Source organism: Hippichthys cyanospilos, chromosome 9, assembly GCF_059441005.1.
Source record: "Hippichthys cyanospilos isolate Australia breed blue-spotted pipefish chromosome 9, RoL_Hcya_1.0, whole genome shotgun sequence".
NCBI classification, from domain to species: Eukaryota; Metazoa; Chordata; class Actinopteri; order Syngnathiformes; family Syngnathidae; genus Hippichthys; species Hippichthys cyanospilos.
The window spans coordinates 19729296-19756525 of record NC_142377.1 but is presented as its reverse complement, the minus strand read 5'-3'; the positions used below and the strand labels follow the sequence as shown (position 1 = coordinate 19756525).

Sequence of the window (27230 nt, the reverse complement as noted above, 5' to 3'; positions counted from 1 at the left end):
CTGCTGCTGATAGATGCTCTCCACCCTCGCACCGTCACACTTCCTCTAATGGCCCCGCCGGCCCCCTCAACAAACGCCTCCGCCTCCGCCTCCTCGCCGCTCCGTTCTGTGTCACCGATCAACATCGCTTCGATCCGCCATTGACTGAGGTGAGCCCGGCAAACGTCGGGAAACCGCAAAGAAAATACGAGTAGCAGAGAACAGCAAAGATGGATTTTGTTTTTCTTTTGGGGCAATAAGAGTGGAAATTGCTTTGACATCTCGCCGTGCAATCTCACGTCAGCGTGATCAGACTTTGACAATCTACTCCTGATTGTTCCCATACCTCAGGGTTTGCTTCGACGTGCTAGAAAATGACATCGCCGTACTTTTATTCAACATGTAAAGTGAAGGCCTTCTTGAAATTGCTTAATTTTTTCCATATTTTTCTTATCCCAAATATATCTCCATTGTGAGGATTTCCCATCTTCGAGAAAACATTTAGGGGTCATTTGACTCATTTTTACATCCTTCTGAAGCAAACTTGTCCTTTGGATTATTTATTCTAAGGCTACCAAATGGGAATCATATGGAACATATAGGCAGCGTTTAACTGCGAAAGTTGAACGTTTTTACTATTGTGCACTCTAAACATTTGGGGTAAAACGGTCCGGAATGAACTAACACAATATCTGGGTCATTTTGACCCAACCTTTTGCACAACAACAACAAAAATAAAGTGTCCTCTTTTGGATCATAGTAGAGATGTGTTCACAATCATTAACTTGACAGGTAACGAGAGGTGGATCTAACTATAATCAAGTTGAATAACCAACTGAACATAAAATGTGTTTTATGAACTTATATTTTCCTGAAACAATTAATTAATCCAATGATTATTTTTAAAAGACTGTTGCATGTTTGTTTGTTTTCTTGAAAACATCAAGCACCCCCTGAAGTTCCTTCAAGTACCCCATTTGAGAATGGCTGAATCTATTCTTCAAACAACTTGTTTATATACTGTCCAGTCAACCTCTACTATTAGCAGCGGATTGCTATTTAATACAGTTATGGAAAAATGAAGCCTCGTGAACCACCCATAAACCACTTTTGACATATTTTTTTTACTACTTTAGATGATGCTCTTGGATTTTAATGATAAAGGCTAGTGCATTGAAATGTATTACAATTGCTCTTGAATCTCTAAACCAAAAATATGTCTGATGTGATGAATCCAATTAATGGCATCATAGGCAAATACACCAATCACAATCCAGCATCTAGCCTGAGGGCCTCCTAGGTTTCACAGGTGTCGACCGGCATGAATCAGGATAGGCCCAGGAGGGCAACTGCGGAATTTTCCCCTAATGCAAACTGTCCAAAGTAATTTCCCTTCAAGAAACGTACCACATCTTACTTTTTTCCCCTCATCAATATGAATTGCATGTTCCCTGGCTCTTGGCTGAGACATTTTGAAACAATAATTACATTTTTGAACTTCCGGATTCAACCCGGAGGCGACGTAACCTCCAGAGGCACGATTGCGTCTGCCGGGTACGCTTGGCACCTTTTATAAATGAGCTCAGTGAGTTTCCTCCGCAGAAACATCTTTTTCTTTTTGAAAAGTCAAAAAAACATAATCCAAGAAATAAATTGAACATAAAGGCTGCCTGCTATTTATTTGGATCTTCTTCTGTAGACGGGAAGAGGGTGACTTTGGCAGCGGCAAAGCTTAGTTGAACGCCTTGATTGGAACCATTAGGAACATACATAAAAGGCAGCCGAGTTAAGCCTAATTTTTCAAAGTGAGTTTCGAAACCTAAATTGGTATTAAATTGGTAGTTCACTCTGACGAAAAGATGAGTGACTTCTATCTCACAAAGTTTTAATGTGTGACTCCTTTTGTTAGTCTTGAATTCTTTTGATCCTCCCAATATTTCTCTCTCTCAAAAACAAAAAGGGGACGCAGCCTCAGATCCCCTCGAGTTTCGACATCATTTTGATTGCGATTTGCAACACAACAGTAACGAGTGCCAAAAAGGTGTCGGGTTCACTCTTGGAAAACAAAACCGCAAAGGCAAACTGAGAAATGTAAATTGCTGGCACAAAGTGGGGCAGCAAAGCAAATTGATTCAAGTTAAGTCAAAGTCGCTAAGAAATTTCAAGCGTGAATATGATTTGGAAAAAAATTGCCTTCACTATAACCCTGCCAGTGATTAAACAATTCCATCACACGTATGCAAACATCTTATGGAAAGTCTTGGAAGAAAAGCGGCGGCTTCTTCATATGTAAATTACTTCCTGTAATTTTAACATCCAGGGTTCTCAATGGACAATAGACAAAAGTCCATTTGGCATACTTTGATCTCATTAACATTCATTTTTGTTTGGTGGACCCACTGTTCCTCAAAATAATGACTATGGCAATGAAAATGACAGTGTGAAGATGAGTAGACCAGACTCATTATTACATTACAATCCCTGTTATGTATTCACTACAAAACACATTCTCGCTGTGGGTAACAATAATAGCAGCAGCAGCACAATCTTTAAAGTTTTGAAAATGAGCAAACCCTTTTCAAGCGGTTTCTGTAAATATAAAACAAAGAGTAGACCATAAAGCAAAGCCTGATCCCCCTGTGCCCCGAAGATAGGGCTGCATGAAGAATTAATCAAACCTGTGTCTTGCTTTACAATCTGAGCGTGCCATCTGAGTAGCAAATATTGTTAGATGCCCCCCCCCAAACACACACACACACACACACGTGCAGAGAGAACAGAGGACCACATATTGAAGATCACAAGGTTAATTTACAGCAGAGTACGTGTGCACGCATGCATATCTCAACACAAGGCCACGGAAAACACACAACCTCGTGAAATCAGAGGTCACCACGCTCAAGCTGCCTCACAAACACACACAAGCACACATACACACACACATGCACATCCACAACTCTTTACCCCTCTGCTTCTCGGGAGCGCGCAAGTTCCACGGTATGCAACTGGGCCGCGGCATCTTCTGGCCGCGTGACACAAAGTCCATGCTAGCCTTTGCTTTCATGTGCGCTGATGTTCGCTCTGGTGATGGGACGGGCGGGGCTTGAGCTTACTAGTGGCCAGATGTGGCGCAGCTTAGCACGGGTGCAAGCCCTCGCGCCACTTTCATCCCCGCGCTCCTCGGCCGTCCTTACAAAGCCCACTAAAGCTTTAAGCCTCGGCGCGGACCCGCAGGCCCCCTGCTGGCCGCTCCCGTACGGGGCAGAACTTTGAAGTCGCTCACACTTGTGGAATCAGGAGGAATCTTTGATGTGATGCACTAAGTTAGTAACTTAACTACAAATGCCATCCATCCATAGCCATAGAAATTTCACATGAATACAGTATAGTTCAGTTGTCTTTAACTTTTAAGTTCTTTCCATTGGAGCTCAACCATGTATTTTTGTTAAGTTCTGCTTTGTTTTAAGACATTTTAATGGCATCGTTATTGAAGTAAAATGTGACAGTTATTATAATGAGGAACAATCATGATTAAACATTGTTTTGATTATATATTGGCCATACAAAAATAATTTTTAAAAATATTGCTGATTATGTTGGTAATCAGAAAATATAACAAGTATTTTTTAGGTGATGTAAAGGTTAGGGTTAGGGAAGAAAATTTATTGGTGGAAAGTATGGGACTTAATCATTAAAAATACAATAATTCAGAGAAAAAATGTGAGGGGATTTAGAATGGCTGGAAATCAGTAAAGAAACATTTAATTTGAGAGATTTGAACTGGCCACAATGAATTTTTGACATCTATAGTACTGTGCATGTTATGATAAAGAATGACGCATGGCCACCTTTGACTAACCCGCATTGAGGCATCACCCTGGGCATGCTGCAAAAAGTGTGAAATTCTTAAAAAGAAGATATTTTTGGAATGCAAAATTTGAACCAATGTGACCGTTTTATTTTATTTTCCGAAAACACAAAAAACATTCAATTACGCCGATGGGCTAATGATACAATATTGGGAACAGTGCAAATGACAAGCACTCTAAAAAAGAGGGCCCGCTCTGAGAAGCTCAATCAAAAGTGCAAGATCAAATTTGCCAAAACAGAATTCATTAAAAAGCCATTTAACCGCGTAGGTGTGCTTAATGATGTGACTCCCACACCTGGCCATTAGCAGCTCAAGCGCCGCGGTCTGGCCGACGCTCATCCGGCACTTTTCATTCAGCCCAACGAATTCACTCGGCCCAATGAATTCGTCGCATCGCTTCTCGTTGAGTCTCCGGGTCATTTTATTCGTTGCTGTTTCAGCTTTTGGCCTGCCTCTATCATAGCATCCATCTCGCCGCCGCTTTGGTTTGCCTCTAAAGATATTCTCTCATCAACAGAGCCACATTAAGGATTCACAACTATTGTAGACAGACATTCAGTATGCCGCAGTTTACCACAAAAGAGACAAGACGCGGAACAGAAGAACCCTGCTGAGAGGCAGCATCACAACACTTACAAAAGCCTCCGCATTTTTTTTTTATGCCTCTGTAGCCGTAAGAAAGGCGCTCGAGCTTATGTCACCGACAACAAGCATGTTCAAAGCGTCTTTCAAAATGTCCAAACTGTTTTTCCACATGAGATGACGAATCTACACTGCTATTGGCCCCCGAATCCCCACGTCGCTACTTGTAAAAGATGAGTGGTAATTTGAGAGACCGTTTTTGACCCAGGGTAGCACGGTGGAGGAGTGGTTAGCGTGTCTGCCTCACAGTTGAGACGTTCATATTGCGCAGTATGCCGAGCTTGCATGTTGTGTCTGGGTATGTTCATGTTAGGTTAAAAAACCTTTTATGCTGACACAATCAAGATAAGAATTATATTAGCACGTTCCAATCACAGTTCAGAGTTTCCCGTTCAATTCCAGCTCGCTTCAGCCTTCCCAGTGTGGAGTTTGCATGTTGTCCCCGGGCCCAGGTCGATTCATTCAGGCTTCCTCCCACACTCCAAAAATATGCACGGCAGGTGTATTGGACACTCTAAATTGTTCTTAGGTGTGATTGGGTGCGTGAATGGTTGTTCGTCCCTCTGTGCCCTGCGATTGGCTGGCAACCAGTCCAGGGTGTCCCCGCCTACTGTCCGAAGATGATTGGGATAGGCACCAGCAAGCCAGCGACCATTGTGAGGATAAGCGGCTATAGAAAATGGATGTTTGGATTACAGTCAGAACTGGCTGTTTTCTAACACTTTGTTCGTTAGGGTTACTTTCAATCTGATTACATTAGAATTTAAGTTCACTTAAAAACACATTGCAGTCAACTGAAAATTACATTACGTGCTCAAGGTTCAGATGAGGAGGAACCACACCTCATCTGAGTTTGTTCATGCGACGTTCGTAAGCTGAGCCGTGATTGGTCGCTCCGTGTATATGTGATATCATTTTCAGGAAAAATGTGTTTTTAAAGGTATAAACTATAACAGAAAAAGTATTTACAGTAGCACTCTAATTATAGACAAAATGTATTTTTTTTCATGTGAAAATGGCTAAATAAATTTAGCATGTCTTTGACTTTAAAAAAGACAACCTGCAAATATCCAGTCGAAGTTTTTTCTTGTTTTGTTTGTATTTTTGGGGGGTGGGAGAGTGTTAGACTGTCATTAGCATACAGTGCAAAAAAAAAAAAAAAAAAAGTGCCAATTTTTGCAGATTTTAAAATTGCTAATATAAATTGTCCACAGTTAAGGACACGGGTGTAAATGGTTGTCCAGAGTGAGCCCATGACGGCTCTTCAAAAATCAGCTGGGATAGGCTCCAGTTTATCCACGACCCAAATGCGGACAACCCCGATGGAAAAAGGATGTGCGGATGGACCTTTGCCATCGGATCGACTGGAATTCCCCTGCAGTACGGAGGCGACGTTGGACGGACTATTCCAAGACGCTTCCAAGCGGGCATCAGCGGGAGAGAACGGGTTGCATCCGCAGGTGTTTGCACACCTTTTCATTTATTCATAAAGTGTGCACAATGTGGGCTAATCCCTCACAGGGCCCGTGTTAAAAGGTCAAAATGCGAGCTAATTAGGGGAAGAAGCAGTGATTAACAGGAATTAGGCCTCGACTGGAGCCACATATTGACTAGTCGGAGCTTTTAATCGAGTCCAGATGGAGCAGCCTGTGACTTCAGTCAGGAAAATGAAGCCTACTGGAACGAACAGGCAAACTTTTTACTTTGAGCCAATTAGACGGAACGACATATGAGGAATATATAACAGTTAGAAGCAGCATGGAAAATGTCAGATTTGTATTTGAATACAGAGCAGTTGAATCCATCCATGTTCAATATTCTGTGTGTTTCTTCATGAATGTCTAATGTGCAGACTGAGCGCAATCAATTCTATCTAGCAACAATACAAACAATTAAATATTAAGGTCAAATGCACGCCTTCGGGGGCAGTCAAATTCAATTAAAATTTTGCAGAAGCCAATTTTTGGCCGATGAGAAATTAAAAAAATATAATGAATGAAAAAAGATTTGTTTCCTCTCAATGAATTTCAATAGGTGCCAATTATATGTAAATTCACTATTTACTGTATGAGCGGACTTGGTACCTATTCCATGTGAATCACATCATTGCTTGTAAAAAATTTAATTTACTTTGTTTTGAATGACAGGTGCTTAGAATGAACATCAACAAATTTCATTTGACTTTACTAGTGTGCCTGCAGGATTAATTAGTGGAATTTCTTGCTTTATCAAGAGTTACAGTCAATGTTTTTTCATTAAATGGTTGGGGAGATGTTCTTCAGAAAAAGACGTTCACTGTGAACAATGAAAGGGATACAAGTAGGACTTTACTGTAGTTTCAGGTGATTTCATCATATTGTGCATGTCCACCATTTGCAGTTGGTTTATATGATGTCACAGGTGCGAGAAAGCAAGCCAAAACACTATGGATGTGTGCTACTAAGGCCACCTTCATGAAAAAGCCGAGGCCAGGCAGTTGCCTCCACCTGTAAATGACTCCCACCACCCCCTCCTCCTTTTCTCGCACTCTAATAACACCTTAATGATGCTACTGTTAGGATAGCATGGAGGCACCGCGCTTTATGGGCTGACCTCAGAATCAATTCAGCAGCATGCCCACTGTATTAAAGGACATTCTCATCTCGTCTCATAAGCCAAACTGGCCAGTGCAGGACCTCGCAGTGGACAAAGCGCAGCTCCGCGGCACACACACACACATACGGAGTCGACATAACGGCGAGGTAATAGAGTCATCGTAAGCTGCTGACGCACAGCAGCCGTAAAAAGAAAAAAAAATAGTATCATCACAATCTCTGCAACCACTTGGCTGCCGCAGCACAAAAAGCAGAGGCTGTTGTTGGAAGAAAGAGAGCAAGATGGTGGGATGGCTCACAAGATTCATTCGTGGTTTGGGAAGCATTCTCCAACAGAAAGTAGCGAGTGGACCATCCCGCAGGCGGTTGCTCGGGAGGATCGGCGGGGAAAGCCCCCCGAATGTGAAAAAAAAAGGCTGCGCTTCTGCTTGAAAGTTTTTGGTGGCCATGTTTGAATGGAGGTTATTGTTCAGCATCCAAGGATGGAAGATTCCATTGCATTGATTCATGCATAATCCAGAAACATCTTCTACTGAATTAAAAAAAAAAAAAAAAAAAACTCAAGTAAGAGGATTTGGGGAATGAAAAAGGTTTACTTTTTTTAATGAAAGGAAAAAAAAATACAGTTGGATGTATAGTTGCGATATTCCAAGAATGGAGTCATAAAAAACTCATTGAAATTTATAGTCTTATACGCATAAATTTGAAATATAAGTAAGCATCATGAAATCAATCATTACGATAATCATTATAGCTAAAAACAAAGATGAAATACAGGAAGAAGAGATCTGATTGAAAACATTACACTCTTGATTTCTTATGGAAAAAGTCATGATCATAATTTCAAAAGGAAAAAATGGGGTAGAGAGAAAAAATAAAATTTCATTCTTTTCATAAAATTGTAATACTCTGGTCATCAGAATTTATTTTTACAAGAAAAATCATGCTGAGAATCAAATTGAAATATTCCCAGATCAAATTGAAAAATAAAGATGATCAAGTAAAAATTGATCTGGCATAAAAATCACAAGGATGAAGTCAAAATATTACAAGAATGAGTTTGTAATATTATAGGAATCAAACTTTTACAAGAATAAAGTTTTGCGTACAGTATTAGCAGAAATTGTTCTCATTCAAAAATATTGCCTCCAGCTTGTTATACATTTTTTCTTTTGTACTTCTTTCTCTGTGACCTCCTTTTGCAAAAAAAAACAAACAAAAAAACACGTGAAATGCTCCCCAAAAAGCAGGATGCTTAGATAACAGTTTGGGTGTTCCACATATTAATTGTCGAAAGAAAGCTTGGAATCGGGACTGATATTCGTCATTATATTATTGCCCTGAGTTGCCTTGAAATTCAATTTGGCATTAGACTCATTAAAATGGATTAAAATGTTGATTTTTATTTAACCAGGGGTGCACATTAAGCCTGACATGAAAATGAGGCCTTAATGAATGTGTTTTGTTTAATAGAAACCTGTGAAAACAACAACCTCTACAAATAGAAACCATCAGAATCGGACTGGCTGAGATCTCCTGCTAAAAAAAAAAAAAAAAAAAAAAAAATCCAGCATTGACCAGCATGGAATCTTTGTTGGGGCAAGAAGGTCAATGCTGGTGGTGCCAGTAGAACAGGATGGGAGTGGTGTTGACCAAACATGTGATGCTGGTACTCCAAGATGTGAATGCCGTTGGATGCTGGTCCATGCAATCTGAAATCCGTTGACTCAAAATATTTTATATTTGTGCTGGTCCCTCCAAGGTTAGGACACTTTTGCACAATTATTCTCCTGAAGAGTTGGGTCAATATTCGCGTCAATTTGACACAACTTTCTGTTTTGTTTTGTTTTTTTTTGCACAAAATGACAACAAAGAAGATGAGCCATTTTGTACAAGAAAATCTAAAAAAAACAATCTTTTGTATGAAATGATCCAGAATTTTTTTAAGAGTGTTTGGTGGCTGTGTTAGCTCAACTATATGTAGTCAAACTAGACATCTATAAAAAAATTACGCAATTAAAACAACCATATAGCTTAGCCTTTTGACCCCTAGCCTAACACTGATGCTAATACAAAATGGGAAACGCATTTACAAATATAATCCTTAAATGTCAGGGTGCAAAGGCTTGGTTGAAAATCTGATTTTCATGATAAATATGCTTTGCAATACATTCATGTCATTTCTAGGAAGTTGTCAAAGCATTAGTTGAAATAAAAATTCAGTTATTGTCTGAATGTTTCCAAACTAACTGGAGTCTGTTGCACTGTGTGTACTGTAGTTCCTCTGTTCACAAAAAAAGGTCGCGGAAGTCATGTCATTAGATGCAAAATTCCAAAAGCTCACCTTGGTTAAAAGCTCACCTCTGTAAAAACCCCAAAACATGATCAGGTAATTCAAACTGCAGAAATAGTATTTAGTGCTCCATATTAGTCCATATTTAATGCTTGTATTTCCACAATCTAAGTCTCAGAAAATACATTTCCACCTTTTGCACGCTAACACAAACGTTGCAGCAACGAATTTAGCCATTCAACGTAACACAACTTAGTCATAAAGTCTTTATCATCCGCGAGGAGCTGAGATGTCTTTAATTTACAGATGTTCATGTGCATTACCGTTTATCTGCATGATACTGCCCCCATGTGGCAAAGCCAAGCAGCAGCACAAGGGCCACACTCCAAAAAAAAAGTGCGTAATTCCTTTGAATTCTATTCCGTAATGTCATTGCTGTATGTTTTGATAGTGTCATTTTTCAGATTAAAATAACACAATACAAAATGTTGGGTTGTTACGTTTGTGAATCTAGACATTATGACGTTTTCATTCATTCAAAAGGGAAACATCTGAAATTCCAGAGTTTTGATTAGCACGTACGACCACACAACAAAGTCAACTCATATCTCAAGGCAGCCTTGTAGCTAGAAATGCGTTAAGCAACACGTGCACACAACTCGTGCGGAACATCTGCTTTGAGGGCAGATGGAACCCAAATGTGACATAAGTCTCCAGGAATGTATATACACAACCTTCACTGTGTGTGTGTGTGTGTGTGTGTGTGTGTGTTGCTCAAGCACAGCACTGCCACACTAATTGGCGACATGATAAACTTGTGTAAAATCCTCTCCGGCAGATTGAAAAGAGGTAGGCTGGCTTTTAGCACTAATGCCGACAGACTGCACAGCAAAAACAATCATTCCAAATGTCAACACTTTATGTATGGGGGACGCGAGGATGCACAAGCACAAACACTAAGAGGTAGAAATGAAGGCAAGCATTTGACCGCCTGGAAAAGTCTAAAAAAAAAAAACTGGAAACATTGAAATGTTCTTGTGAAGAAAGGCAGACGGGTAGGACTCATGCGTGTAAAGCTCCATGAAATATAAACATGGATACCACATGTGAGGAGCCCGGTTGAAAAGGTTCTCTCGGGACTTTAGAAAAATATGACAGAAGCCAGTCCAAAAAAATGTAGATTCCGAGTAGTTATTTGAGTAAGAGTAAATAGACAGTCAAAATTCCAATTCTTCCTCGCAAGTGAAGAACTTGAAGAACTACCCGCTTGTCAGGCGGCTAGTAAGTTTGTAGACTAGACTCTGTGTGGTCATGTGACTGCCAGGCTCTGCTTGATTGGTCAAATGGAGACAAATGTCACATATCTGTGATTGGACACACAACACTGAGGAGCGACTACATGTCAGATCATTTGTTTTGAAATAAGGCATTAAAGCCAAGTAATTCAAATAAGCGTAATTCCCCAAATATAAGACGCACCTGTGTATAAGACGCACCATTAATTTGGGGGTCAAATTCTGATATTTTCTATGTTACCGTGTATAACGACAGTTAGGCAACAATGGAAAAACTATAGCAAAACAGAATAAATCCCATCTTACTAAACGCTTCACGTTATCGTGTTCATAGCCATGAATTACAAACGAAAGTTAAGTATGTGTCAGAGTTCCCACATTGTGAGCAGTCAGTGAATGCAGCATCAGTGTAACATGCTCCAAGCAGGTTTTTTTTCCTCTTCCTCGTGATACAGTTTTGGCTTCAAATTAGTGTATGAAGCTAAGATTATGGTTTCAAACCTGGGTTAGGGTATCAAACAAGCAATAGGGTTTGAAATTAGGGCTGCAAGACAAAGTTGGGATTTCCACTTTGGGTTTTAAACCTGGATAAGTGTTTCCCAGGCCAGCCGGAAGATACAGTTTCTCCACCGTGTTCTAGTGAGGAACACCTCACGAAGGAGGCATCAAGAAGGTCAGCTAACCAGATGCCATATCAGCTCCTCTCAACAAGGAAGGAGCACCGACTCTATTCCGAGCCTCTCCCCGGGTGACCAAGCAAGATTCTCAACCTATCTCTAAGGGAGAGAGCCTGGACACCCTGCGGAGAAAACTCATTTTAGCCGCTTGTATCCAGGATCTTGTTCTTTCTTGTCACAACATGCAGCTTGAGACCATAAGTGAGGGGAGGAATGTGGATCGACCAAGAAATTGAGAGCTTTGCCTTTTGGCTCATCTCCTTCTTCACCACGGCAGCACCATACAGAGTCTGCATCATTGCAGACGCTGCATCACCGTGCCTGCCGTTTTCGTGAACAAGACCTCCTCCCAAATTGGAGAGCCACCTTTTTCTTACTGAGGACCATGGTTTCAAATTTGGAGGTGCTGATTTTCATCTCAGCCACTTCACAATTGGCTGCGAACCGCTCCATTGAGGGTTGGAGATTGCAGAGAGATGGTCCACGGTTCCGCAGCTGAGACAAAAACCACATTGCTCCTCTCGACGGACCCTTTTCTCCATCAGCCCTGATTACATCTTCCCAGGGAGGCTGAGGAGTGTGGTCCCTCTGTTGTTGGAACATACTACCTGACACCCCTTCCTAGAGGTGGACCACCACCCCAGTCTGTCAATCCGGAGGCACTGTCCCCAATGTCCATTGCAACGTTGGCCAGAGGTCAGCCAGGAAAGCCCCACAACATCCAGGTCGGGTAAGTGGATTTAAGGAGGTCCCTGAAGTATTCTCTCTAGCGACTCACGTGTCCAGAGTCGAGGTCAGCGGCAGCTCATCTCCAGTTGGAGATGAGATGGACCGGAATGTTCTCAAATTTTTCTCAACTTGTAATAGAGCTGAAGAAATAGCTGCAATAAGGTCAAAGTCAAATCTTTTTTTTTTTGACTGACTAATCTGCATTCGAACGTCATGGAAGCAAGCGTTCCTGGATTGTGTTTGGAAATGCAAACATTTACCGCGGCATCCGTCACGGCGGCGTCAGAAATGCTCTGCTTCTCCTCGGCGGCGCGGGAATGTCACGCTTTGGCGGACGGACCGCCGGAGCTCTGCGCTTCCTCAAAAGTCATTTCCCTCCACGCCGACTCCATTTTGCGCTCGAGGGAGGATTTAAACGAGCGGCCCGGGCAACAACAATACCTACTGTAGCGGTGGCGGTGGAGGCTCTCATCACTGTTAAAGCAATGAGGCGTTTGAAATGGATGTTGGCCGCCTGCCTGCCTGCCAGTGCCGTTTCAAGTTGGGACTCAAAGGGGATTTGTCTGATTCCAGGTGAAAATGTGCAAAGGCGGACACACCAAAACACCCACGCACGTTCAAGAACCACATCAAGCTGTCGTTAGGCTTTCAAATTAGGATTTCCAGGCTGGGTTAGAGCTTCAAACAAGGTTAGGCGTTCAAATTAAGGGTTCAACGCTAGGTTAGGATTTCAAATTTGGCTGTTTTTACATCATATGTGATGGGAAGATTACGGTTTCAAATTTGTATGAGGCCACTGTAAATTTAGCAATTCAAATTAGGGTTTAAAGACAAAGTGAGGGTTTCAAATGATGGTTTTAAGAAAAGGGAAGTTCTTCAAATCAGTTCAAATCAAATTCATGTCAGGGATGAGGTTCTAAATTAGTGAATGAGGGCGAGGTTGGAGGTTTCAATTGAGGGGTTTCGATTAGGGTTTCAAGCATGGTACAAGGTTTCAAACAACAGTCACGATTTCAAATTATGGTTTCAATCCAAAGGTCGGGTTTGAAATTAGGATTTTAAGATTGGCTTGCAGTTTTAAACTAAGGTTATATTAAGACATGGCTAAGGTTAAAAAGACTCAAATTAGGTTCTTGAGGTAAGACTGGGGCTTCAAAAAAGTCCTTCTTAGGCTTTCAAATCAGCGTTTGTAGGCAAGGTCAATGTTTCTAATTTGTAGGAAAAGTTAAGGCTTTAAATTTGAATTTGCAAGCCAGTCAAATGATTTTAAAACGTTCTAGATTCAAATTTCAAATTTAAAAGCAAGTTAGGCCTTCGACGAACTGTTGGCTGAATAAAGGTTAGAACATTTTGCTTGCGTACACATTTTTATGTGTATCTATCGTAAGGGTCCCAAAACATCCAACCGGCAGATTCCCACTTTTTCAGCATATTAGTCAGCAGCATGTGTAGCGGATGGTGTTTATCTGAACCCAACTGTACCAACAGCTATGTAGAACCTTCCCCAGGCTTACGATGGAGGAAAAGAAGCCTCTCCCACAAACGAAGCGTGAATGAATTCCCGGCTTATGACAGACAGACACGCGGCGGTGATAAATACAAGACGCCTGCGGATAACACGCATGCTTGCCTCATTTCCTGCACTTTATGTTCTTCTGCGATTGAAGAAACTCTGGGGCACACAAACTGGCTAGCCACAGATACAGCACGAGTCCATGTGCTCCTCGAGGTATCTTCTTAACAACAGATGTCATCTGCTAATATCTTATTTGACCAATAGCATCCACAAGTAGACACTTGCTATTTCTGCAGTTGAAGGCTGAAATGGCGTGCAATGATATTAAATGGAGTAAATGGTTTTTTTTTTCTTAATGTGGCATCGGGAATAAATGTGTAATTTTATTTTTGAGTGTGCTGAAATGTTGAAAATAATTTCCAAAGTGAACTGAAAGAATAGGAACAATGTGAATGTTTTTTCTTGGTTTGTTCACTTTTGGGAATAAATAGGGATTTTTTTTTTTTTTAGGGAATGGAAAGGGAGTAAGTGGGAATTTTTGGCAAGCTGAAAATTGTTCCAATGGGAAAACTGAGTGAGAAAACAATATTAATATTTAATGTTGGATGTGCCATTGGAAATAATGATAAACAACCCCTCAAATGCTAAAACAGTGAATTGGGAATTTAGGGGGTGAAAATGATTGAATTTAAAGAAAAACAATATTTGGAATGAGAAAAATAATCAAGCCATGGTGTGGATTTTTGTAATATGTTAAAATTAAGTTGATGTGAATTGGATTCATTAAGCGGAAGGAGATGCATGTCAAATAAACCTGTGGAATAAAATATAGAAATAACACGAACTTTCACACGATAACGAAGCTACTAACTTGGTTAGCTACCTACCTGTGAAGCTACAAAACCTGACTACAGTTAACTAAAAATCTAACCATCAAGTTCTTTACTGTACCTCCCTCCACATTGACCTCTCTACCTGCTCAATGAGTTAGAAACCAATTACCTAGTTAGTTACCCACAAACTTACTTACTACCTGCAGAGTTTCCTACAAACACATTTATTACCCTTTTAAAGTGTTCCAAAAAAATAAAAGGCCTGATAAGCCATTAAACATCCTTTTTGGAGAGCGCAGCTGATTTCCTAGTCCTCTCTTTCCGCCAGCTCAGCCAACAGTTCCCTTACGAGACATGCTCGCTTGAGTCCTGCCCCGCCGCAAGCAGACCCTGAACCTGACCTGAAACATAAAAATCACTTCAGCCCTGCAAACTTGTCAGCCATTCATTCGAGCTATGCAAACAAGTCAAACGCTTCCTGAGGCCATGTGACCAGATGAAAGTGCATTTGTGGCACTCAGCTGTCCTTTGTCACCCCTCTACCCCAGACGGGAAAAATCAAGAGATCAAACGCCGCTGCGGGTCATGCTACACACGCGCACATGCTCCCTCTGACAGTCCGCAGCGCGCTGCCAGCTCAGCACAGCCCCGTGTTCCATTACAGCATCAACAAATAGACGCTCATCATTTATTCATGAGCCATTAATCAGTAGTGAAATGACCGGTGTTCCGGTAAGTACTTTGATCACATTTTACAAGTGCAGGAAAACTCAACACTTAATCATCAAATAATAGAAATCCTTATAAGGACAGAGATTGAGTGCAATAAGTCAAGTTTTTTTTTGTTGTTGTTGTATGATGTTTACAAATTGATGTAACTTCATCAATATTTGAGCCACTGTCATGTATGATACATCGCGAACCGGAATCCCCCCCGCGATAAGTAAAACCTGCCAATTGGCGACCCCACTTTTCACATTAAAAAAATAAATAAATAAACATACATTTTTTTCTTTTTTTTTTAATATGAAAAGTCTTCATGCTATGCATATTATTTAAGGCAAATATTACTGCAGTACACAGATTTACTTAAATCTTAAACGAATAAACCTTATACACCGTACAGTTCGTAAACAGTTGCCCCTTTGTATTGTATTGTATTTGTATCGTATTATAGAAGAAATCTAGGTAAGAGAGAGAGGTCTTTGAGTGCAGGAAGTATGGCAAGGAAGACGAGAGGGCGAGAGAGGAGAGTCGGGTGAAAGCGCGGAGCGGCCTCACTCCTGGCTATTGTTTGGACACTGTTACTCTCAGGCGGCATTGGCCACAGACGGGGCGTGGATAGCGGAGGCCACGCAGGGGGCGCGCGCTAAAGTATCCCCCGCAGGGGAGCTTCAAGTTCATTGCATGCGTTCTTTACATCTGCGTGGGCGCTCCCCGGAGAGCTCCGGAAAAATAGAAAGCGCGACAATGGAGATGGGGGCCGGCAATGGGAGTCGGGGGGTCTGCAGAATAATCGTCAACGGTCCGGCTTGTGTACATAATGAAGTAACTAGAAACGCTGGGCCTCCTGCAAAACTCAGCCCAGATGGCGGAGAAGAGAGAAGATTGGTCGCTGCGGCAGAGCGCATTAGAGGCACTTTGGCATCTCTGTTGCAGAGATGATCACAGCGTTAAGAGGAGAACACTTCATCAACACTCTTTTACTGCAACCGGTTTTAAATACTCACGCTACATCATCCTCTTGCATTCCTCCGTAGCAAGGCGCATACAGTAGAGCCGTTCTAAAGTTGGAGACCCAAACTAGCAATGCACAATGCAACACTAATGTTAACGTTGGTTAACTCATAATAAGAAGCTCACCACCAGTACACAGTTTAGCAGTGACAAATGACCACAGCTGCTTTTGTGATATCCCTCATTAATAGGCCGAATTAATAGGTAGAAATATGCAAAACTGCTCACAAAATAATGAGAAAAAAAACATACATTTTCACACTCATAGTATGTAAAAATAAAAAAAATTATCTATTCATTATGCTATGTGACAATGTACATATGTTATTTATATGTGTGGGGAGAAAAGTATTTTTAAAATTACTGTAAAGCATAAAAAGCTTGTTTTTCATGTATTATTTTATTTTACATTAATTTTTTTTTTATAACAAGCAAAGTGTTCCAGGGTGGTATCTGTTGTTTTGGGTTGGTATCGGGGTTTTCTGTTTGGGCTTTTGTTTTTTTTTTCACATTTTGGCTTTGTTGGCTGGGGTATTGTTTGTGGTTTTAAGTTCATGTTCCTGTTCCCCTTGTGTCAGGGTCTTGTTAGTTTGATTGCGTCCACCTGTCTTCGTTAACCTGCTTTCCTTGTGTGTGCCAATCAGCTCCCTGCTCCAATTGTTTCTTGCCCTGGTGTTCCTTGTTGTCCCCTCAGTTTTGAGTGTATTTAATTTCCTGTTTTCTTTCAGTTCTTGTTGGGTCATTGTTGATGTGATGTCGGTTCTGTTGTGCTGTCATTCGGAGCCAAATTAAATGATTATTTTTGAGCACAAGCCTGCTTCCCTGCATTCTGTATATGATCAATATATTTTATTGAATTGTATTTAAACTGTATAAAAGCCTTTATTAAAAATCTATATTGACTGTGCATATGACATCATGTTAACCTTCTTCCTTATAAACTCAGTTCTATTGCACATTCTTCCCAATGACCTTCCGTGTCCTACAGTAGCCTCGGGAGGACAATCTTTTGACCTAAAAATTGTGCCTTAAATGGGTTAGCAGTCAAGTGTTTGTCTGTACCGTTGCAGTAAAAGCATCCCTGGATAATATCTCGTCCACGCGCACGACGTCGGTCACAGATCAATCATTGCGAAGAGTCACATGAGTCATCGTCTCCGCATCCAAACAGCGGGGCACTTATCTGGCTGCGGTCGACACATGGTAAACACCCCATAGGATCACGTCGACATCCGTTCACACACACCTCAGATACTCATTAGGTATGGCAACTATGCGCTTCGCTCGCAGCTGAAGCATCTGAGTCATTTAGGAATATTAAACAAGGCCTTGACATCCCTATGATGGATTCACAGTGAGGGGCCAATAGAGCGCTTGAGAAGTGAATTCATTACTGGATCCGCTCGCCTATAAAATGCAGCTTATAAATTAGCTTGTCACTGAGGTGGTACCCTCAAAGGTTCTGCTTTTATACCCTTGACATTTCACTTTTTACAGCTTGGGAAACATACCTGTACTTTTTACAACCTGGTAAATGTGACCAGTTTGCGGTTCAATAATTAGTCCCATGAGCCGCATAAGCGTCGGCTGTTGCTGTACATTGACGAGAGGAATAAATAATACCTTGAAACCTCAGATTTATTTGTGTGCAGACCATTCCCTGGAGGATATCGTGGAAATGTCACAATGAACATTCATAGCTATATTTTAACACTTGTCCTCTACTGACAACACCTGGGAAGCTAGAGCTTTAAAAACCTGTTATAATTATCTGACATCTTAAGATCTGAGTTAGCTAACCATTTTTATGCTTCCCTTCTGCCTGTCTAGTCAATAATATCTATGACCAAGACTTTCAATATTTGTCTTTATCAGCAAAAAATGTAGATTATTGCAACACAATGAACCGTGATTGATATTTTATTTGTTGAATATTAATTATAGTTGTGACCTCATTACAGCTATCTCCTTGATGTAATTCTCTACACTGTATTCTCCTTGGCTGACACCCAGCGCTACACAATACTACGCCTGGCGTCAGTTACGTCCTTTAATTTAAATTGTTGATTTATTGTACTGAACAGCCTCGTGCAGTCTCTGCGTACCTCATAAAGCTACCACAATGCTAAACTTCATTTCCGGTGTTAGGCTCCACATCACTGCTGCCTTATGTTGGGAACATAAAAAGAAACACAAATGAATCCTTTCCAGGCTCACAATATAAATGACTTGTCATATTTGGAGATTTCACTGTAGCTATTGCCCATGCAGGAGGAGGCAGGAGGGTGAATAAACGCATGTAAAAAGTGTCTCTGTAGTTAATCCCGATGTAGGGTGAAAATTGGGGGAAGCGATTTAATCCGCCGTCCCTCGTGATGAGTTCTGCGAGGAGGCCGAAGGCAACGCAAGGTCAGGGTCTCTTCTGGGCAGCTGTTGGGGATGTTACGAGAAGTTGAGACCCAGCGCAAAAGTCTGACATTTTGGCAAAGGTGTTCATCATACAGTTGCAGGCGATCAGGTCGCGCATATTAAAGATGCCTTTTGACGAGAGATAAGAGACGGACTAACAAATGCGCCTGAACTGACGAAGGCGTGTATGATCTCCCTAAGCCGGTGCACTCATCATACCCTAAAGTATCAAAGCAGATGTGTCCTCTAAACCTTGATGAACTTTAATTCACACTGATGTATTTAAATTAAACAAGAACCCCTTCCTTAGGAAAAAGGGAAAATTCAGAAATGCACTGAAGTTTAAAGTTAACATTGTCTGGTATACAAACAGTTAGGTCTTGGGGTGTCTTCCTCCCATCAAATGTGAATTTAAACAACAAAGTATATTATATACATAACCGGAGGACGGTTCTCTTCAAATGAAATGATTTGCCAGAGTGGGTGAAGATCCAGAGCCATTTTCAAGCAATGGTTACACTGCTGGACAGAAGCTCTACCACGCAAAGGGGCTGTGTCGCGGACAACCTTAATGGAGTGCAATACACTTTCTTATCTTTCTTACCTGCTCTGCTCCAAGAATCACTTTTTTTCTTGAAAACTACTGTAATATTCTTGCGTGAACAAGGACAAACTCAGACGCTGGTTCAGTCTGCTTGCTTCTTTGATCGAAAATAGTGTGGTTGTTGCAGCTAGTAAGCTGCCGATGTTAGCATAGGTTGTTCGCCCTGACTGCAATCAGCCAACAGACTGCCTCTAGTCCAGCTCATCATTACCATAATTACCATAAGTACGTATACAACTTAGCCTATGTGGCTGACAGATGCAATAGTCCTCAAATGTTGTTGAAAAGAAAATGATCATCTTTAAGTTACCGTAGGATGCACCCATACGTTTTGGCCTTTGTTTTGGGGACAAAAGTGTGTCCTATATTTGGGGAATACAACATTAAAATATCGACGAGCTCATTGTGCAACAAAAGGAAAAGCATAGAACTTTCACAGGTAGTAAAATACTTTTTTTTTTCTTTTAAACAAAACATAATAGTTACCACAATGTCTGCCCAACTAAGCCCTGTGTCACTGTGATGATCAGAAGAGTACAACAGTGCTTATTTGGCTGCAGTCACCTGACCGCTGGCCCTCGCGTCTGGGAACAGGAAGTGTGACATCATCGCCCTGACATTCAGGAATGTGGGAATGTCAGGCTCTCACAACAAGGAGAAAACGGAGGAACGCCAACAGCGGGGTGGACTCAACAGAGGCTTGTCTGGGATCAAACATGGAGTGACTTGTATTGCTTTTTAATGCTTTAGCCATTGTGATTATCAGAATGAAGACAAACAGACCCAGTTGTGTTTACCTGCTACGGGATTTAAGTTGTGACACGTGTAATCCGCGCTAAAATCAAAGGCATCACCTCAGAAGACATTGAGATAAATCAGCAATGACAAGCCTCTTTCTTGTCTCACATGACAGGCGCAACCCTCAATAAGACGTGTAGACGAATGGCAACAGACAAAACGGACCTCAGGGATTTGCTTATTAAATAGGCACATTACACCCTGAAAGACTGTGTAATCAATATAGAAATATTAATCATGCATCATCATGCATCATGCAATGCTGTATTAGTCAGGATGTCTCGTGTTACACGCTGGTTGCAAAACAACTGATAAAAACATGTTTCACTACATCAAGTACCAAACATACCATTGCTGTGGTTAGTAGTAAATGCAAACATTCAATTCGATTTTATTTTTATCCATCTCCAGGCTTGCTGTCGACTAAAAATTACATCACAATTGCTCAAACACCAGTGACGTGCAGGGAGGTGCATGGCTGACGTCATCAATCAGATTTACAAACGTCCGAGCAGTGCATTCACATATTTCATTGGCAGCAGTTAACTGTTTATGTTTAAAATCGAATGTTTGCATTCTTTAAACCAGGGGTGTCAAACTTGTTTTAGCTTGTGGGCCGCATTGAGGAAAATCTATTCACGACTTGGCAATAAAATAAAATAAAATCACAGTATATATTTATGTATGGCGTGTACAGATGCATCGTTGTTCGTCCAAAGCCAAGTCCATCCTTGAAGTTTTGAAATTTTAGAAAATTCATCATCAGCAGCCCTTAGTCTCGGTTGTTTGCCTGTCCAATGCATCGTAATTTTTGCAGTTTTGGGGTGAGTTGAAGGTGTGTCTAAACAAGGGTGAGGAGAGCCAGTGCTTAAAGTGGAAAAGTAGCCAAACTGCTCCTTCTGCACAACGTGGTCTACTCACTTTTGGCATTTTCTATTGGCGCGAACAGCTACCAGATATTTCATTGGGCTAGGAAACAACTGCTTGTAACGGACTGCCGGTCATGCAGATTTATCATCACATGAATGCAGCATTATTCTCCACGCTCTCCACTTTGCTGCAGGAGATCCGTTACCTGTTGCCCTCGGGATGAGATCTGTCTGGCGACCATGACCAAGAGAGAGCCTCGTTCTGCTTCATTATGCCACTTTGTACGTTTGTGGCAATATTTTGAAGTGTTTCCAAAGGAAAATGAATGTCTGGGTGTACAGTAGATTGAAGCAGCCGAAACAATTCCATACACACAATGCACAACTTTGGCTCCACATCCCAAAGCTGTTTGAGATTCCAGAGGGATGCAAGCCCAGCAGTGGCCTGAAAAAGCCAACCCCTAAAACCGGCTCTGGTCCAACTCGTCCCCTCCCAATAAAACATGCGCTCTCATAGCCTTCAATGCAGTGGAGCGATATTAGCAGCATTCCCCAAATACTTCCCACGGCTCTCCACATTTTTTGACCGTGACAGGAGCTTAGCGCACACTTACCCCGGTAGCGGAGGCTGTCAGCGTGGTGCTTGTGCTGCCGGTGGTGGTGGTTCTCCAAGGCGGCCGTGCCGCCGGCTCCCAGGCCGGCCAGCCTGCAGTTGGTGGCCGTCAGCTCCGTGCGCAGGTTGCTGACTTCCTGGCCGGCCGAGCGAATGGCCCCGTCGATGCGGTGGGCCAGCTGCTTGTTGTCCTCCATCATTTTGAGGATTTTCCCCTGAGGAGCGGATCCACACAGAGAAGCGGCATGTTGGTAAAGTTGATCAGAGGACACCGGTGGCAACTCCACCACCTGTCCCTCCACCTCAAAACTTAAAAAGAGAAGCCGCTGTCCGCCGGGGGGGATGACGTCTGCATGCTACTGCATCATTGGCACGCGAGGGCAAAGAAAAGGAAAATGAGGAGGAGACGGAGAAGCTGCTGTGGGCTGCTGCTCTCAGAGAAGGAGAGGGAGTGGGATGACATGCAGCCTTTGAGCGGACTGTACCATGTGCTGCAGGACGGGGGGAGGGAGAGTCGGTGAGAGAGCGAGAGAGAGAGAGAGAGAGAGAGAGAGAGAGAGACAGAGAGAGAGATGGGGGCATTGAGAGAATTAGAGATCGAAAAAGAGAAAGCATGAGAGAAGTAAAGTGGTGGGAGAAAGTGAGAGGGAGCGAGAGATGCAGAGCATAGAGAGGGGGGGAGAAATTGAGAAAGAGCGAGAGACAAGTAGAGAGAGAGAGACAAAGAGAATGTGAGCAAGAGAGAAAAGTAGCGATAAAGTGAGAGAGAGAAAGTGAAAGAGGGAGCAGTAGAGTGAGGGAAATAGAGGGAGAGCGAAAGTGAGAAAGAGAAAGCAGTGGAGAGAAAGTGAGAACGTGAAAGAGAGAGACACAGATAGAGAAGTAGAAAGTGAGTAAGAGAGAGAAATCTAGAAAGAACGACAAACAAAAAGTGAGCAAGACATCGGGCAATAGAGAGAAATGGAGAGAGAGATTAGTGCACTGCCAACACTAAAATTGAAACAAGATTGAAGCAAGAGAAATAAATATGAATATATCCTTGACCTTTCACTTACTTACTTATTATTAAGATTTTATTACTGGTTATGAATATGTGTATCCTAAAGTAACAAATACCACAATTGAATTCGTGTGGCTAAGTATAAATATACTGTACTACTTTTCATACATCAGTTTTGGACTAGCTAGCTTTAAGGCAGGCTACAGTATGTGGACTTATTATTAGAATTCTTGCCAAGTCAAATTGTCCTATTTTACTGGCAGATAATTTTGCCTGAATTTACTAATGCATTCCTTATGTCATTTTTTTTTCAGTGGATTACTTTTGATGCTTTGACTGCGGAGCGAGCATGTGTTGCGTCTCCCACACCCTTGTGGCGTCTGTTCCCAGTTAGCGCTGTGAAAAAAAAGTTTCTCCTGGCGCTGTCCCATTCTCTACGAGGCCTCTTTGACGAACAGTCCACGGCCACCACCACCCTACTGTCTTTGGGTCTCTCACGCCCCCGCTAACTCCCGCCTTTCCCTCACCCTCCACCCACATCCACTTCATCCCATTATATATGCATCTCTTTTGTCCTGGGAAAAGCCCCCCCCCCCCCCCCCCCCCCCCCCCGTCACCCCCCAATGTCGGCGTGAGAGGAAAGGGAGGGGTAGGAAGGGGGCTCAAGGCGCCCAAGGGGGAAACTTTTCAATTGTGAGTGTAAAGAGAGAGAGACAGAGTGAATGAGGCCCATTGAGGCGCAATGGGCAACAGTCAGACGGATTACATTACAGCCTCCAAACTGAAAGTGTCACTATCAGTCTTGTGCGTCGACATAAAGTTCCATCAAAGACAATACACCGGCTGTGATGCGTCGCTGAGGCGGGCTAAACACATAATCGGGAGAATCTTTTTATTTTCTCCTAAACGAAGGCTGTCTCGAAGGCTACCTCGGTGATTATCCTGTGGTTTGGGGTGTGGAAATATTTAAGAGGTGATGCATTCATATCAAAAACCAGAGAGAATTTGAGCATTTTCTCCCCTTTCTATCAAAGTCAGCAAAGGCCAGATTATTAACGCCAGTAAAAGATCATCTTGAGCGATTATACTGTGGTGTGGAGAGTTTGGAAATATTCCTTATCCTTATGATCTGGTAGTAAAACAGTTGTGGTAGAAAATGACAAATAGAGGTAGATACATACTGACGGTTTGCTAAATTTGAGCATCGTTTTTGTTGGTCAGCTAAAGGTTATCAGACATCTCTGAAATATTAATTTAGATGATCATCCTGTGGTGCGGGGTCTGTCCATTTAGAGTGATTTTTCCTTATTGATTGGTTAGGAAAGCATTTGTGAATGATCAAATACAAGGTCCACACACCAATAATCGGACAATATTTGATCATCTCCGCACTCTTCCGATAAATATCACCAGAAGCCCGGTTATCTGATGAGGCTACAAAAATCCTGTGGTTCAGGGTGTGTTAAGAGGGTTTTTTCTCTCCCCAAACAACTCTTAAAAAACCATCGTAAACGTTAAACCTATTCAGCATTTGATAGGGCAAGCCACAGACAGAATGATAGCCAATCAGTAAACTCACACTGTTGCAGAACCCAGAGAGGGGAAAATGGCCGCCTTGAGTGTTTTTAATCCGTCACAATAAAAACGACAAGTAGACGAGTTTGCAACCAAAATCGAGTCCGAAGATAAGCCAAGAGTTGAAGTTCAGCGGCAAGGCGCACACCTGGACCGGGGGGATGTGGCGGCTATGTTTACGCGCTGTGATGAAGCGTCAAGGCCTCCAATCACTCTCTTTGGCGACGACTCAAGAGCCTCCCCCAAGGCTTCATCTGTCATGTCACCTGTGATATGTGTCAACTCCTATCAAGGATGTCAATGACTCAAAGTCCGGATGGTAAAAGATCTTTCCAAGCACAACCTAAGTTGATGAGATTTGACAGTGTGTTAAATGGGATGGGAAACGGGACGTCTACCACTCCACTGGGGTATTCATCTTAAAGTCTCAATCGGGCTTTCATAAATGGCAGACCATCCAAATATGTTTGTGAGTCATCACACAACCTCTCTGCACTTTTCTGTGTAGACTTAAACTACAATTGGCGCCAAGACACAACTTTTAAACAGATTTAAAATGGTGACCACCGCTAGAGTCGGGCACCATGAAGTGGCAATCGAGTGGAACCGGGACTATAATTCCGGTTCTCCCAGAACTGTTCTGATTTTAAAATGTCGACGCAAAATTTCGATTCCTGGTTAGCTGGGCATAAGAAGCCCCAATAAAGGAAGACAGTGCACGCACATGGGCTGGCGACTAGCATAACTGCTACAGATCCGTACTGCGTACCTTAATTTGAAATGTCAAGGGACTCTGGCATTGAGATGCGCTGGCTAGCTTCTTGATTAAAAAAGTCCATAACGACACTGTGCATTGTCTACTAATCTCTTATTTTCATGCGCTTTAATTACAATTTGAACGTTTTGGCTATTCTGAAATGAGACGCCTTAAAGAGGTCCAAAAATTTCTGGGGAAAATTCCTTTTTTTGTCATTAACTCTTTATACATATATATATATATATATATATATACATATATATATATATATATATATATATATATATATATATATATATATATACTTAAATAATAATAAAATAATACTTATCACTACTTAAACAATTAATGAAAAACGCTCTCGCTTATCTTATCTTTAGTGTTATCTATTGCATCATTTGCATGTCTGATCCCATCCCGTGTCAACAGATCATTATCAAAGTCTAGACTGTCCCTGTTTAGTGGCCCATTAGTGATGCAGGATACGCTGAATGACAACGACAGCGCCCGTTGTTCCGCTTCAAACCCTGATGTTGTTATTTCCAACTAGCAAACAAGTTCAGCAGGAGCCACGTGAGGCGGCGTCCCCCACTGCGGAATGTTCGGAAATGAACGATTGGGGCGGGTGAAAGGTCGCGGCCTGTCCCAGATACACATCAATAAGCGGCCCGGCACGTTGAGGACGCGTCATTACCGGAGCGTCGTCCACACACAAAGTCCTGGATTGTCTCCTTTCACAGTGGTACTCAGTCTTCACTCACGTTCTCCGCGCGTGTTGGCACTTTGTTAGCGGCTTGAGTTTAATTAAGTATATGGGGGGGTGCTAACAAGAGCTATTGATAAACAGTCACTATGAACGTCCGCTTGGCTTAATTGAATATCGACTAATCCTCCGTGGCGACGGGACGCTTTCCATTTTAAGCCAACAGCAAAAAGTGAAGTCATGCCATGCTTGACTGATTACATCGGGTAGTAATTCTATATGCTTGAAGTTCTGTTGACAATTAGGAAAATGAAGTATTAGAGTGCAAGTATTCATACATTTACGCGAAGAGGGACAAAATCTGCCATTGTTCATTCATATTGCAAATGTTTTATACTGAATATACCGTGGCTATCGAAAATCTGTGCTCATGCTAATGTCAATGGTCTCAGACCATTATGCTGCCAACGTTGTGTAAAGTTCTTTCTCGCTTAACATTGCTCTCATTTGCCTGCGTTCCTGCATCCTCGATGCATCATACTTTCAAATCAACGTCCATCGGACATATCGTTTTGTTTTTTTACATCAAAATATTGATCGTTGTCCATCTACTCTTTTATTTGGGATTTTATTTGGAAGCATCCTTTACAACCAGCCACATCGCCAGACAGAGTTCACTGGGGCACATAATACAGTACAGAGAAAAAATATAAAATAATAAATAAAAAAACATACTTACATTACTGATAAAAAAAGGAAAAAATGCTTACAGTATGGATCTACAGTACCCCGGTAAATAGTGTGTGGCACATGCCACACACTATTTGGTATAGTAATTCATTGCTACTGTATTTAGTCCACATAAACAATGCACGCATGGCTAATTAATATGCTAATTTATTTACGTGTAGATGATAATACCTCGGTAAGCGCACGAGGGAGCAGCACTAATAATGTGGTGCAACCACATTATTCCAATTGTGTTTTTTTTAACTATTTTGAGAAATTATCTCGCTCTTTCTTTTTAATCACAAGAACCTGGCATTAGAACAGATTTTTTTAATACCCCTGTAAATAAAATATCATCAAAGCAACCGTTCTAGAAGGCACTTTAACATTAGTCTAGTGCAGTCGGTGGATTAAGGCGATGTTCCAAAGTGTAAATGAAATATGCCAAACACTTCCCATCTTAAAGTGTAGCAGACAATCCCCGTGGCGGCTGTGAGATAAGTCGCAGACGCAATCATCAGCTGTCAAACACGCAGTAGCGACTCGCACCCAATTTCTCTTTCCAATCCTAGCAAGTGATGCGCTGCCCGGCCAATCTCAAATCGTCCAGTCACAACAAACACTTAGACGGCTGCCTCTACGCTTGCAGATAACAGTCGGAGGTGTTTTGCGATGAAACACGATGTGGCGCAAGATAAAGGCTCGACTGCGGGCCCGGGGGAAGGACAGGAAGACGAGAACTGCGGAAGGGGGGGGGGGGGGGGGGGGGGGCACTGCACGAAAGACCTCCAGGAGGAAATCGCCTCATCTTTCTTGCCTCATTTCACACGCTTCGCTCTCACTTGTGGCCCCTGCTGGCTGAGTTGTACAACAGTCCGAAGACAATGGGGTAAGGCCGCCATTGGATTGAAAACAATTACACGTAAAACCTTCATTTGGGGCAAAAACTTGCTTAAAAAATGAACTTGATTTTTTCGGCGTTAATGTTCTACTATTCCAGTAATCAT

At 42.0% G+C, this 27230-nt stretch overlaps 1 protein-coding gene and 1 long non-coding RNA gene across 3 annotated transcripts in view; one reads left to right on the top strand and one right to left on the bottom strand.

The window, feature by feature from the left end:
• The window catches only part of kaznb (kazrin, periplakin interacting protein b), an 85472-nt gene that overhangs the window by 30822 nt on the left and 27420 nt on the right, over positions 1-27230 (bottom strand). For both annotated transcript variants that reach the window (XM_088424289.1, XM_088424290.1), the window contains exon 4: positions 21461-21674. In XM_088424289.1, coding sequence (XP_088280415.1) covers positions 21461-21674 — 214 coding nt within the window. The remainder of the gene's footprint in view (positions 1-21460; positions 21675-27230) is intronic.
• On the top strand, positions 15017-16287 carry LOC148419347 (uncharacterized). The gene is made up of 2 exons (XR_015866669.1): positions 15017-15161; positions 15610-16287. It is a non-coding gene; the product is annotated as an uncharacterized LOC148419347 (long non-coding RNA).